This window comes from Monocercomonoides exilis, assembly GCF_001643675.1.
Source record: "Monocercomonoides exilis strain PA203 chromosome Unknown scaffold3-2548433, whole genome shotgun sequence".
In the NCBI taxonomy this organism is placed as follows: domain Eukaryota; phylum Preaxostyla; order Oxymonadida; family Polymastigidae; genus Monocercomonoides; species Monocercomonoides exilis.
In genome coordinates, this window is record NW_027150548.1 from 147127 (window position 1) to 160949 (window position 13823).

Sequence of the window (13823 nt, forward strand, 5' to 3'; positions counted from 1 at the left end):
TACTTGTTCATAAAACAGATGAATTTTCACATTCAAAAATTAAAAAAAGAAAGAAAAAAGAAAAGAAACATTTCGAAATTCAAGCAAAGAATTGTGCTTTCAAAAAACACAATTAAACACCAAAAAATACAACACGAAAAGAAGTGAAATAATTCATTACAAATTGAAACGACTAAAAATGACATAAAAGTCAATTAAATAACAGGAAAAAGCAGAAAGAAAAGATTATTTCTTTGAATTGATGATTTGAATGCAATGAAGTGGAGTGTCTCAGATGTGCGCTTGGAGGATGTTCTTTAAGAATGCTGTGATGACTTGTGAAAAGTGCTGAAAAAGATGGAAAAACAGAATATTATTCGTGGCATTACAAAAGAGGAAGATTAATTGATAGATTTCTGAAATTTTGATACAAAAACTAAGCAAACCTTAATTTGCACATTCGAAATTGGAGCCGAAGGAACCTTTCGTTTCATCAGCAAATCCATCTGCTGTGCAGTCAGATTACCTTTCTCCTTCTCCTTCTCACCATCTTTCTCCTTCTCTTTATTTGAAGAAGAAGAAGAAGAAGAAGAAGAAGAAGAAGAGAGAATTCTTGTGAGCAGAGTCAGAAGTGTGTGCGAAGCCAGCTCCAAAGCGCCAGGCGGTGTTGTGTCGCTCACCACAAACGAAAGCATTCCATCTGCCACTCTCGACGAAGGGGTAAAGAGAACACCACGGAAGGGAACACTTCCTGTTTGGAGGGGGGGGGGGGATTAAATTTGATTGGTTGAATGTGAAGAGAAGATTGAAGAGAATGAATGTTTGATTAGGAAGAATAAAATGAAAGAAATAAAAAAGATAATAATGACAGTAATAATAATAGGCTAAAGGAGCTTCATCCAAAAAAGTGTTCAAAAGGCAAAAAAATTAAATATCAATTAGAATTCAACACAAAAATAATCAAAATTTGTCTTTTTTTTTTTTCAATCCATTCATCAACCAATTCATACCATCTCCTGTGGAATATGCTGAAGACAGCGAGAGGCCGAGCTCTCTGCAAGCCGTGAAGAAAGCCAAATGCGACGACTTCAGGAGAGACGGATGGGCAAACGGAGGAACAACCACAAACCACCTCTTTTCTGGCTGATGAAGAGAGGAAGAAGAAGAAGCTGAAGTTGAATCAATGATTCTGTTCTGCTGCAAGTTGTCTCCTTCATTTCCTGCTTTTCCTTCGCCCCCTTTCACAAAACCTGGTCCCGCCAACACAAGATTACTCTTCTCTCCATTTCTCCCTCTTCCATCTTCACACCCTCCCTCTCCTCCTCCTTCTCCTCCTCCTCCTCCCCCACCCACTGCAAAGCACTCCGCATCCACATCAATCGCGCCCTGTGTCACAAACTGCATCCATCTCCACTCCCCAGCCTCTCTCAGCCTCCCTTCCCTCACCTCCACCCCGCACATCCGCACTGCCCCCCACTCGTCCACAAACACCACATACTCCACCTGCCACGTGCCCCACAGCCCTTCTCGCCCACACACCGCCCCGACTGCATTAGACGCATCTCTCACAGCTGCCAAGGGAACACCCCGAAGTGGCGTTAAGACTCCACAGCGCTCAAATTCAGTCACTTTGTTGTGGGTAGGAGAAGAAGAAGAAGATGATGATGATGATGGAAGTGAATAATTTCCATGTGATGTATATTTTGTTCTTAAATCGTTAGCTTTTCCTGCTGCATCATCTGAATCAGAATTGTATTCGTCTTCATCTTCATCATCTTCTTCTCTTTCTTCAATAATCATGTCATCATCGTCCCCTTCTTCCCCTTCTCCTTCTTCCTCTTCCTCAACTCCATCCAACACATTCTCCCCAAATGCAAATCTCTTTCCTCTCCTTCCATTTCCTCCTTTCCTTCTCCTTCTCCTTCCCCCTCTCCTTCTCCTTTTCCTCTCTCTCCTCTTCCTCTCCTCCTCATCTTCTTCTCCTCTCCCAGTTATCCACTCTCCAATGAACGTAATCTTCGACTCGCCCGTCGGCTTCACAAACATCTCAACAATTGGCTCACACAAAATCTGCTCAGCCGACGGAAACAGCTCCACAATTGCGCCTTCTGAACACATATGCGCCAGAAAGTGAGGCCAGGAGCGATAGAAAGAAAGAGGAGGAGAAGAAGAAGATTTCTGTGTTTGTGTTTGTGTATGTGATTGTGAGTGAGAAAGAGTGTGTAAATGCAGGTGTGATTGTGATTGTGTTGGTGAATGAGGCACAAATTGAGGGAGAGAAGGCGAAGATTTCGGTGTTTTGGGGATTTTAGGCGTTTTTGGTGTGATTGGGGCGATTGGGGTGATTTGTGTCTTTGAAGAGCGAGCTGTGGAAGGCTGGGGAATGGAAGCAAAAGAGGAAGAGGATGAAATGAAGGGGAAACGAGGAGAGGAAGAAGGGACGGGGTCGAGGAAGGAAGTGGAGGAAGAAGAAGGGAAAGAAGAAGAAGAAGAAGAAGAAGAGGAGGAGGAGGAGGAGGAAGAGGAAGAGGAAGAAGATGAAGAAGAAGATGAAGTTGATTCGCGAAATGGAGAGAAGAGATTGAAAGATGAAGAGTCGCAGAATGAAATGATTGAAGGGCACAGAGGAACAGTCGACAAGGAACGAGGATCAAACACTTGTTTCGGTGCATTCTCTGGTTTCTTCTCCACTTCTCCTTCTTCTCCTCCCTCTCCTCTTTCTCCTTCTTCTTTTATTTCACCTTCTTCTTCTTCTTCTTCTTCTCCCTCTCCCTCTCTCTTCTTCTTCTCTTCCTGCTCAAACTCCAGAAATGCCAAGTTGTCCAATCCAAGTGCTTCTGCCAGAATTGGCACAAGAACTTCTTCCAACGCCGTCTGATTCGCTTTTATCTGCGCCACTCGATCTCGGTGCTTATGTGAAACACCCTTTGTGCTATTCTTGTCTTCTTCTCCTTCTCTTTCTGTTACTCCTTCTCCTTCTTCTTTATCTCTGTTCTGAATATTTCTGTCTGTTTCACTGTTATCATTCACAACACCATCTTCTTCATTTTCTTCCTTTTCCTTTTTCCCTTCTCCTCCTTCTCCCTCTCCCTCTCCCCTCATCATCTCCTCCTGCTCCTTCAACAGCCTCTCCATCTTCTCCTTCAGCACCCTCTTCTCCTCTTCCTCTTCTTCTCTCTCTTCTGCTGCTGCCAATGTCAACATCGCTGATGACAGCACCACATCCTCCATCTCCATCTCCAGCTCCTCCAGCGCCTGCTCCACACACCCCTTCACCCAGCACACCACATCTCCTCTCCGCCCAACCTCATCGTCCAGCCGAATCATCACTCTTTCTGTCTGCGCCGCCCTCGACAGCAGCCGCGCGATGGCCGAAGGGACAAGAGAAGGGTCGTACAGGTCGTAAATAGAGGGCATCGTGTTCACGTCGGCCGAGGTGAAGATCCGCTTGCTGCCAGAACGGGTGCCCATTGCGCGGGAGAGGAGAGGAGAGGCAGCGCAGAGGGGAATGTTCAGATCAGCTGATAGAATCACATCAGACTCAGACACCACACTGCTGTACATAACAGAAGGGCGGTTTTTGGTGTATGCTTTGAGCTTGGCGAGGGCAGCAGGGGAGGAAAGGAGAAGAGAAGAGAGAGAAAGATGGGGAGAAAGATAGGAGCAGGCTTCGGGGACGATGATGCGGAGGCGGCTGTCGATGTTGGAGATGGGGCCATCAGAACGAAGAGAGCAGATGATGGAGGAGGGAGTTGTGGTGGATGAGGATGAGGAGGAAGAGGAGGAGGATGATGACAAAGAAGTAGAAGAAGAAGATGTTGATGATGAAATAGGAGTTGGTGTGTGTGAACGAGAAGTCGGACCTAAATAGAAATAACAAAATAAATAAATAAATAAAATAGATTAATAAATAAGCACACAAGCACTGTTCAAAGGAATTGAAGTGATTGCAGAAGCAGACAATGAAGAGGTAGAAGAAGAAGAAGCAGAAGAAGAAACAGACATCATCAGCTTCTTTGCGTAAGTGAGGACAGCTTGTGGGAGAGGGAAAGGAGAGACGAGGATGACATCCACATGAGGATCACGCAGATCAAGCAGAGACGAAATGTCTGACTGGAGCTGAGGAAACAGATGGAAAAGCACATCTGAAGGGGAAGGAACACGACTTTTGGAGAAAGAGGATGAAAGAGAAGAAGAAGATGTTGATGATGATGAATTGCTTGAGCCTTTCAAATGATAAAACAACGAGTCAGCAGAAGCAAAGCCCTCTGCTTCAGGCAGTTCCAACTGTGCATACTTCTCGTTCTGCAGTGCCATTCTTATGCTCTTCTCACTCACTGCTGCCTTCCCCTCTGCGCCCAGCCCTCCGCCCGCCGTGTCCTCCACCACATTCGCCACCCACCTCTCGAATTCTGCCTTCTCCACGGAACAGCTCGCATCCACAGACATTCTGATCCGCTCGTCCCACCCAACCGACGGCAGGTGCACATGCACCCGGCGCGTGTGCTGCATCTCCCGCCAGCTCGTCTGCAGCGCAACAGCCAGCTCTCTTCTCCTTTCTTCTCGCACTGCCATCCGCTGCACTCGCTCCTCCACAAACGCCTTCCGCACACAATAGTCCCTCCACCCCTTCTGGATGACAGCTGCTGCCTGGCCCTTGGGACAGTACCGGAGATACTGTCTTCTCGCCCTCCACATCCGAAACACCGACTGAATAGCCACCGCTGCCTTCGCCTCGCAGTCGCCAAACTGGAAGCGCCGGCCGACTGAATGGAGAAGAGGCTCAATCTCATCGCGGTTGACGACAAGAGACAGAATCTGGCTCGTCTTCAGACGCAGAGAGGGTGGGAGTGCACGCACAGCCTCCCAGGAACGAGAAGAAGAAGAAGAAGAAGAAATATTTCCTCCTTCCTTTGCCCTCTCCTTCCCTGCCTTCCCTGGCACATACACAAAGTCGTCGCTGGTAGCGAGCTGAACCACTTTCTTCCCGCTCACAAAGACCAAATCGATTCCATTCTCCACACACCACCACTCCACCTGCTGCAGCACCGCCTCTATGCGCTGCCAGTGCTCGCCAAATGCGCGGGAGAAGGAGGAATATTCGGGTGTGTCCCGCACAACCGCCCCGCGCCGCACAATCAGATGGTGTAGCGAATACTCGTCCAGCAGATCGTCAAAGCTGCGAAGTGCAGTTTGGGCTGCAGAGGAAGAAGAAGAGGCAGAAGAGTCGTTGTTTGGCAGAGGAGCATTTGAAGTGTTGGAGAATGAGTCTGAGGTTGCTCCGCGATGTGCTTCTGCTGCTGCTGCTGCTGTTTCGTTTTCAGCACGGCGCCTTCTTTCATTCTCTTCCTCTTCCTCTCTTTCTCTTTCTCTTTCTCTTTCTCTTTCACTCAAGCTGTTCTCACTTCGTGCAGAATTCGTCTGCCTTTCTCCAGCTGTCCACTTTCTCATCGCTCTTCTCTTCAGCATTTGCTCAGTCACATGCGGATGATACGAATGGTCTGGCAAGAGCGATCGCAAAGGAGCGTCTGTCCCAATGGGCGTGGTCAGATCAAGTATTCCTTCGCCCACAAGAACTCTTCTATCACCCTCTGCACTCAGCTTTTTGCGTGCTCGTCTCGTACCGTCGGGAAACACCACCGTCTCAAATTGCTCTTCCAGCGGATGTGCAGTCGCCATTTGCGTTTGCAGTGAGGCCATTTTGTCTATTCCAAGTGCAATCGTAAGATCTTTGGGAGTTTTCAGAAACCCTCTGTCTGCCAATGATATTGCTGACATTGATGCCATTGCGGGAGAATACACAGATGTTGGCTGATTGGAATCCGCAAGCGGTAATCCCCCTTTCAAGAGAGTTGTTTCTTTGGCTCCAGGCATTTCTTCCTCGCGAAAGCGAACATTTGGATTATTTCTGACTTTTGATGGAACAATTGCAAGTGGTGTTGTTGTCTTTGTTTTATTAATCTTTCCTTCTGGTGCACGGCCAACGCGCCGTGGTGCCGAGCATCGCCGTTGTTTCTTTATGTGAAATCGTTCTGAAAGGATTGATTGAGCATCAGGATTTCCAAGAACACGCGAAGTAATTTGATCTTGCTTTTGATTTCTGATTAAGGCCGAATACGAAACAAACGAGCTTTGTTGTGCAGTTAGTGATGCAGGAGAATTTTCACGTTTTGGACTTAGAGAACTTGTAGAATTGAAAAATGGTTGGTTTAATAAAATCTTTGAAGTTCTCGAATGGGCCATTCCATATGACTTTTTGGAATGTGTTGATTGCTTTTGAAACTGTTTCTCATCTCTTGTTACGCCTTCAGACGGCATTGGTCTTAAAGAACTTGTGTTTGTCGCAAATAATTGATTGGACCGTTGTGATGATTGAATTCCCGAAGCTGATGGTGGACGTAAATCGGATGGACGCAGCGTTAGAGGAGGAAGACGGGTAAATGATGGTGAGTCTGTTGTCCCATACATACCGCTGAATAATTGTTCTTTTGATGAAAGTTGTTGAATTAAAATGAAAATTGTGGGTGTCCTAAAAAAAAATTAAACAAAAGTTTTTTTATTTATTTTTGTGAACTTTCATTCTTATGTACGTTAACTCATATAAAAATAAAATAAATGTAATTGAATTTAAATAAAAAGAAAAACCATGCCAATATCTCAAACATGAAATAAATATTTTGAAAGGTATACTTTCTTAACGAAAATGAACAAAATTTGAATCCAACAGAAAAGCAAAATACTCTTGACATAAATGAAAAGAATGTACGAAATAACTTTTATAATTCTATCTTTACATCTTGCACTTGAATGTACATTTCTATTATTCTTAAAAGAAAACTTTAAAATAATCATGAAAAAAATATTCTAGACACATTCTCCTTAACTATACACACAAAAATTAAATATCTTTTTTAACTTGCTAAGTTAGGATGCAATGGTTTTGCCAATTCTGAATTTGGAGACATTTCATATTTTATTCCTGGTACTTGGCCTGAATATCCTTTTCCAGTTTGCTTGTCATTTGAAATTGAAATAAATGTAGCCCGAAAGCGAGAAAAAGTCAGATACGTAAATAATATAGAAAATGAAAAATCCAACAAAATGAAGCGCAGGATGCCCGCACCAGCAACTCTGAGTAAAGCCTTCCAACTGCATTTCAAATAAATTTAGAAAGTTATTAAATAATAAAATTCACAATGTAAGATTATTAAATCAAACCAAAGGGTTTCATCAAATAAACAATCATTCCATTCTTCTTCGGTAATAATTGTCTGCTTAGCTATGGCCTCGTACACCTCCACAACAAGACACGTCAAAGATATAACAAGCATTGTCAACAAAAGTGTGACAAGCATCTTCACCCTTAGCAAAAAATTACTATTGATAATAAATCGCTTACTCATTTTATACACAGAACGGCATAAATTAATAACAAAGATTGGCAGAGGAAGCATAAGTAAAGCATCATAAAGAATTAATAAAACTCCTTCAGCCTCCCACGTACTGTAAGATAATGGATCAGCAACGCAGCAAATGAATGAAGAAATCAAAATCAAAAACACAATGACAAAATGCACATAAATAATGATAGAAGAGCATCTCTTTGATGACGAAAATGGTATTAGAGCACCCTTTGCAAGATATGTCTCAAGGAATTCAGAAGATAAATAATGAAAATGCTCCATAATGTGACATAAAATCAAATACTGCAAAGGTAAACCAACGGGAAGTGGAACGATATGCACAAATGCAAAGTAAAAATTGAACAAAAACGCTGAAGCATAATAAAAGAATTTCATCTTATTCATTTTTTTTCCTTGTGATTTAATTTCGTCAACAATAAGTAAAAAAAATAATATCATTGTACAAATGGAGCAAATGACTGGTGGTAAAATTGCTGATCCTCCAATTCCATAAACAACTGTTGAAGAAAAATGACATTAAAAAAATGAAACTGAATAATATTATAAGCAGGCCTGGAAATTCAAAAATCAAATATGCTTGCGTTGGTGGCTCCTCCATCAAAGTGAAATCAAAAATTTTTTAAATCAATAGAATCCAATTAAGACGCAATTTATCAAAATAAATATCTTCGTCGAATTGTCTATTTTTTTATGGGATCAAACAAAAGACTTCAATCACAATCCAATCCAAGCGAAAAAAAAAAAAAAAAGAAAGAAAGAAAAAGAAAAGAAAAAGAAAAGAAAAAAAAAATGAAAAGAAAAAAAAAAAAAAAGAAAAGAAAAAAAAAAAAGTCAATTCAAAAATAGAAAGAATACACCAGAACATAAGAATATTTTAGTGCAATGGTTTTTCTCTATGTAAAGTTATTTCTTAAAAAAGAACAAAAGAAAAGAAAAGAAATAGTTTTAACCAAATTTGAAACTCTATTTTTTTTCTGACAGAGGAAATCTTGTGAAGGACGAAACAAATTTTTTTCTTAGTTCCTCTAATTGCAGCAATGCTTCATTCAGAACATGTTTTTTTTTTCCTGATGTGAAATACTTATTGATTTTATTGCAATTGAAAGTATTCTCAATTAAAAAATTTGGATAAAGTATCATTTCTTTTTAAATTGTAGTTTTAAAGAAAAATTTTTGGAAAGTCTTTTTAAATAATCAAAAGCATTTATGAAACAAAAAGATTACTTTTATTCATAATTCTTTCAAAAAATGAAAATAAAAAGGTTCTGATTGAAATGAAATAAATTGTATTTAATAATACAATATAAACGAAAAGTATTCATAAACCTGAAAGTTAATTAAATCAATTGAAATTTGATTGTCAACTTTGATTATAAGGAAAGAAAGCACATTCCGAATCAAATGCACTTCTTAGTTCTCTTTTTATTTTTAAAAATTAATCATTCTTCCAAAAAGAAAGAATTTTTTATTCTTTTGTATGATGAAATTTCCTTGAACAGTCTAATCATCCATTCCTTCAAAAGGAGATTGATCATCCTCCATTGCATTCTGTTCCTGATCCTGTCCTTCGCCTTGATCTTGTTCTTGTCCCTGCTCATCCAAAGGCTCTCTTCTTGTTCTTTTTGTTGTGCCTGTTAATGTCGAATAGTCAAGAGATTTGCTCTTTGGCCTTCCTCTTTTTCTTGGTGCTGCTTCTTCAGACGAAGTTCCTGCACCGCCCTGGTGATGGTGAGGAGGTCTTCCTTGAGGAGCTGAAGCAGACGGAGGAGCAAGAGGCCCAGGCTGTGGAATAGGAGTGTGCATCACCATTGGCATAGGCATCGGGATCTGCATTGGCATTGCCTGTTGAGGCTGAATGGGGACAGTTCCAGTCATTCCCATCTGCATAGGCTGCCCAGCTGGTGCCACTCCCTGTGCTGCTCCTGAAGCTGGCTGAGTGCCACCACTCATCATCATCGCTGGCTGCCCTGTCGTCATTCCCATTTGCACAGTCATTCCGCCTCTTGCAGTCGAAACGCCTGCACTTAATGCTAAAGGATTAATAGACATTGCACCACTTCCTTGTCTTTGAGCATTTGCTGCTTGAGATGCTGACGATGAGTCTGCAGAGCCTTCGCCGCTCATAACATCAACTCCTTCCTCGCTTTTTTCCATTTTCATTTCATTACCTCCTTCAGCTGGCATTGGGGGTTGTTGCTGTGGTTGCTGCATTGGCTGAGCTGCTTGCTGTGGTTGTGGAGGTTGTTGTTGTTGTTGCTGCTGCTGCTGCTGTTGTTGAGGCTGCTGGGGTTGCTGTTGAGGATTCATCATTTGAGGATACTGCTGTGGCTGAGGATGATATGTTCCTGTAAGAATTTGAGCAGCTGTTGCATACGTATCTCCAGCAGTCATCATTGCATTGATAACTTTTGTATAGGCTTCCTGATCTCTCAGATCGGTTACGCCCATTTGTTCTGCCATCATCTGCAATTGAGCTACTGCCTGTGCCTGAAGCATCACTTGCTGCTGCTCTTGCTGACGCTGTGCAGCTGCATAATTCTCCATGTCTTTGCTATCTTCTCCATAAACTTGATGCAACTGACTCTTATATCCCATAATTCTCAAACGATATTCTTCCACTTCTTCTCTTCTCAGCACCTTCCACCTTCTCCAGCACTGATTATCAGTACGATTGCCCATCTCCTTTGCCACGTCTGTCCAACGACCAACACCGATACGATCAATAATACTAAGCAATTTCTGATCTTCTTCGTCTGTCCACACTTGATGTGAAATTTCAGGAGCAAGCAAGTTGCAATATCTCTCTCTGCATTGCACGTCAGTTCTTCGTGGAACATGTTGAGCGATCAATGCCCATTTTCCTGAGCCATAGATTGCAGTGGCCAATTGAAGCCTTCTATCTTCTTCCCAATCCCATTTACCTTTCTTGATATCAGGTGCTAATGTCTTTTGATATCTATGCAAACATTGTTGCCCTGTTCTTCCATCAAGACAATTTGCAACTTGACCCCAATTCTTTAGCCCGTAAAGTTTCACTGCTTCGTTCAAAATTCTATCTTCATCTTCTGTCCATTTTGATTTTGTAAGAGTTGGGTTTAGAGTTCTTTGGTACTTGGCGAAGCACTGAGTTGGCGTTCTCCTTGATCCGAGCTCCTGTCCCATTTGCTGAGAAATATATTGCCAATTATGACCACGATGTTGAATTGCCAAAAACCGTAATTTTCTTTCTTCTTCTTTTGTCCAAGGTGATTTATCAATCCACGGAGCATCAACATTCATCCATCTAATTTGGCATTCATGTGGTGTACGACCAACTACGTGCATGCTTGCCAATTCGTACCAATCGATATTTTCAACACTTGCTTCAAGTTGTCTTGGATCAATAATATTAATTGCTTCTTGTGCTTTTCTCAGAATCTCTTCGTCTTCTTTTGTCTTGGCACTTTCTTCGTATCTCTTTCGAGCTTGCTCAAATAAATGTTTTTGATTTTGATGTTTGATTCCGATTGCCAAAGCTTTTGATTCTTGTTCTGTCCACTTTCGAACTTTAAATACTAGTGGCATTTTATCCTTCAATTTAGCCTTAGCTATTGTATCTGGATTATCAGGAGGTTTGTCACCGTCTGTATCAACAAACATGCTTAAACTTCTTTTCCTCTCAATGGATACTTTCCGTGCTTGTTGATGAGACAACCTGTGATCTAATTCGTGCAATTTGTTCATATTATCTTGTAATTCAATTAGCCTCGCTCGTATCTTCTCGAGCTGGGCTTGCAAAACTTGTTGGTATTCAATATTGGTTCTTAAAGAAAAATCTATTGGGCTCATAATTGGCTCTGACTGAAAAGCTGGCTGCATCATTCCTTCTGAACCATCATATACTGGGTATTGATATGCTTGCTGTTGTTGCCCATATGTTTGCGTATTATTCGCTTCCATTCTTTCAGTAAAAATTCTGACAAAAAATGGTTAGTCAAGATAGGATTTTATTTTGATCAACATGATCAAACCATATTAAGTGGTTTTTTGATATTTTTAGAAAATTTTTGATAAATATTTCATGGAGCTTGTTTGTATTTAAACAATGAACTTTTTATACTCAATAACTTTTTAAAAGCTTATGTACGATATTTCTGAGTTAAAATTATTGCCTTCTTCATCATAATTTATATTCATTTTTTCAAAACATTTTTCACTTATTATTTTCGCACAAGATTGTGTAGTTTTGTTCTTGAACAACGCAATATTCAAATGTTTTGGAAAGTTCCTCGAGCTTGTTGGAATGAACGCGAATAAAAGATATGTGATATTTTTGTTATCCAAAACATATATCTGAAGAAACATATCAATTGAATTTTAGAACGTACAGTGTTGAAGATAGATTTGCGAAAAGCAAATCGTCGTTTAAGAATTGAATCGCCTGAGATTCTATTCTTGCGTTCAATTTAATGATTTTTGTTTTTAAATTTTTTGTTTTTAAATTTTTTGTTTTATTTAATTAATATGTTAAGGATCCCAATAATAATTTTTGAAGATTATTCCCTGAAATTGCATGTCCTTCAAATATAGAATGTGTCATTTGTCTACGAGACGATGAAACACCTTTTATTTTTTAATCTTGATAATAAATTTTTCACAGATTATTTTGATAAGTTATGATAATTAGGTTGATGTTTATGCTTTTTTAAGAAAGATAACTGTTTTTGAAAAAGAAACATAGAAAGAAAAGTTTTGAGTATTAAATGTCAGTATTTTGAAGTTGTTTGTTTTATTCATCGACATGTTATATTTTTGCTTCAAAAATATTAATAATCACTTTGACTAGAATCAGAAAAACGATATTTTTTGTTTGAAAATTTATTTCTTTCGTCATCAAGTTTCAAATAACATATTTGGAAAAAAATTTTTTATCAAGAATGAGCGAAATATGATAATGTGAAATAGTCTGATATAAATAAATTACAATTATAAAAATTATATTATATGAAATTCATTCATTTCACTTCTAAATTTTTTTTTCATTTCGAAATTGAACAATTTTTTTTCGAATTTGACTGTTTCTGGTGAATTGAATTGAAAATATGTAATTCCAAACAGAAATAATTGATATTTTATCAAAAACGCTAAAGTAAAGGTTAATAAAAACTAAATTTAACTTCCTGCATCTTTTGGAGTAATTGAGTTGATAAAAAAAATAAAGCGATTTGCTAATCAGTGGAAGTTTTGTTTTTTCAAAATATGTGAAAGAAGATCACAAGAAAAAAAATTTAAAAATTAATTGATATATTACATGTTATCGATGATTAATTTTCTTCTGATTTATGATTTGGACAGCAACTATTTCAAAATATATTGTTTTGTTATTCATTTTTGATATTCCAACAGGAGTTCCTTTAACATTTGGGTGATTATTTTTGAAATCATATTTCTTCAATCAAAAATTATAGTTTGAAAAATTTCCGAGAACATCAGCAAATGAACACTGAATAGTTAACAAGCATTTTTTAAAGATCTTAGTCTTTTTTTCAGCTTTCACATTTGTTTTTAAAAACAGTCGTGATGAATTCAGCATTTGAATTCAAAATCTCTAACAGATGGTCAATAACCTTTGATAAATCAATACACCGAAAAATATTTTGATTTCAAAAATATTCACACGTATGTCAAAAATTGAAATTGAATGCGTTTCATTTGTTTTCTATAATGTAAAAAAATAATCTATGAATCGGTATTAACCCATTCAAAAAAACTTTTTGAAAATCAAATTGACAATTTTGATGATCAAGCTCCCAATAATAATTTTTTTGTTAATTGGAAATGTTGATTGAGTCATTTTTTTATCACATTTTGTTAGTGATCTTCATTTACAGTCACTGACAAAATTGAATATGATAAATATGAAAGCACAATCAACGTATCAATTCCATAGTGCTTTATGAAGACTTTAGAAGTTTTTGCAATCGTTTATTTTATTTCAATAATTTTTATATAAATGGGGCAAAATAATCCACTTCATAAATTCTCATTGAAAAATTATGCACTTTTCGTTGACTTTTTAAGATCAAAAAATATTATAAAAATATGTCCATTTTTTGACATTTGTGAAATGTTGGAAAACTTCATGTTTTGATTTCAACGATGCCTGTTTACGGATATGAAAATCAAATTTATTTTGAAATCTGAGAAAGCGAAATAAAGTTTTGAGTAAAACAATTTATTTGTTCTTTTAGCAAAAAAAGCTTGAAAGTCCATATTTTTCCCCAAATAAATTTAAATTTTCTGTTTAATAATTGACTTCATTTTTTGTTTTATTTTTAATTTCTTGATTATTTATTTATTTATTTATTTATTTATTTATTTATTTATTTATTTATTTATTTATTTATTTATTTATTTATTTATTTATTTATTTATTTATTT

The 13823-nt window shown here is 38.5% G+C and overlaps 3 protein-coding genes across 3 annotated transcripts; all 3 read right to left on the minus strand.

The window, feature by feature from the left end:
• Nucleotides 1-4: 4 nt before the first annotated feature.
• MONOS_9673p2 (putative IQ calmodulin-binding protein motif family protein) lies at nucleotides 5-6447 on the minus strand (the record flags this gene model as incomplete). The annotated part of the gene is made up of 4 exons (XM_067880195.1): nucleotides 5-327; nucleotides 426-730; nucleotides 990-3842; nucleotides 3900-6447. 4 exons carry the CDS (start codon nucleotides 6445-6447, stop codon nucleotides 271-273), a joined length of 5763 nt encoding a protein of 1920 aa, XP_067735012.1. The 3' UTR covers nucleotides 5-270.
• A 94-nt stretch (nucleotides 6448-6541) lies between these two features.
• Nucleotides 6542-8233, minus strand: MONOS_9673p1 (uncharacterized protein). The gene is made up of 3 exons (XM_067880194.1): nucleotides 7956-8233; nucleotides 7198-7900; nucleotides 6542-7128 (listed from the first exon to the last, which is right to left on the minus strand). The coding sequence occupies exons 1-3, from the start codon at nucleotides 7999-8001 to the stop codon at nucleotides 6891-6893; spliced, it is 987 nt and encodes a 328-aa protein (XP_067735013.1). The 5' UTR covers nucleotides 8002-8233; the 3' UTR covers nucleotides 6542-6890.
• A 335-nt stretch (nucleotides 8234-8568) lies between these two features.
• Nucleotides 8569-11374, minus strand: MONOS_9672 (putative myb transcription factor). Its single transcript, XM_067880193.1, has one exon. The coding sequence runs from the start codon at nucleotides 11340-11342 to the stop codon at nucleotides 8904-8906; it is 2439 nt and encodes an 812-aa protein (XP_067735014.1). The 5' UTR covers nucleotides 11343-11374; the 3' UTR covers nucleotides 8569-8903.
• Between the last annotated feature and the right edge of the window lie 2449 nt (nucleotides 11375-13823).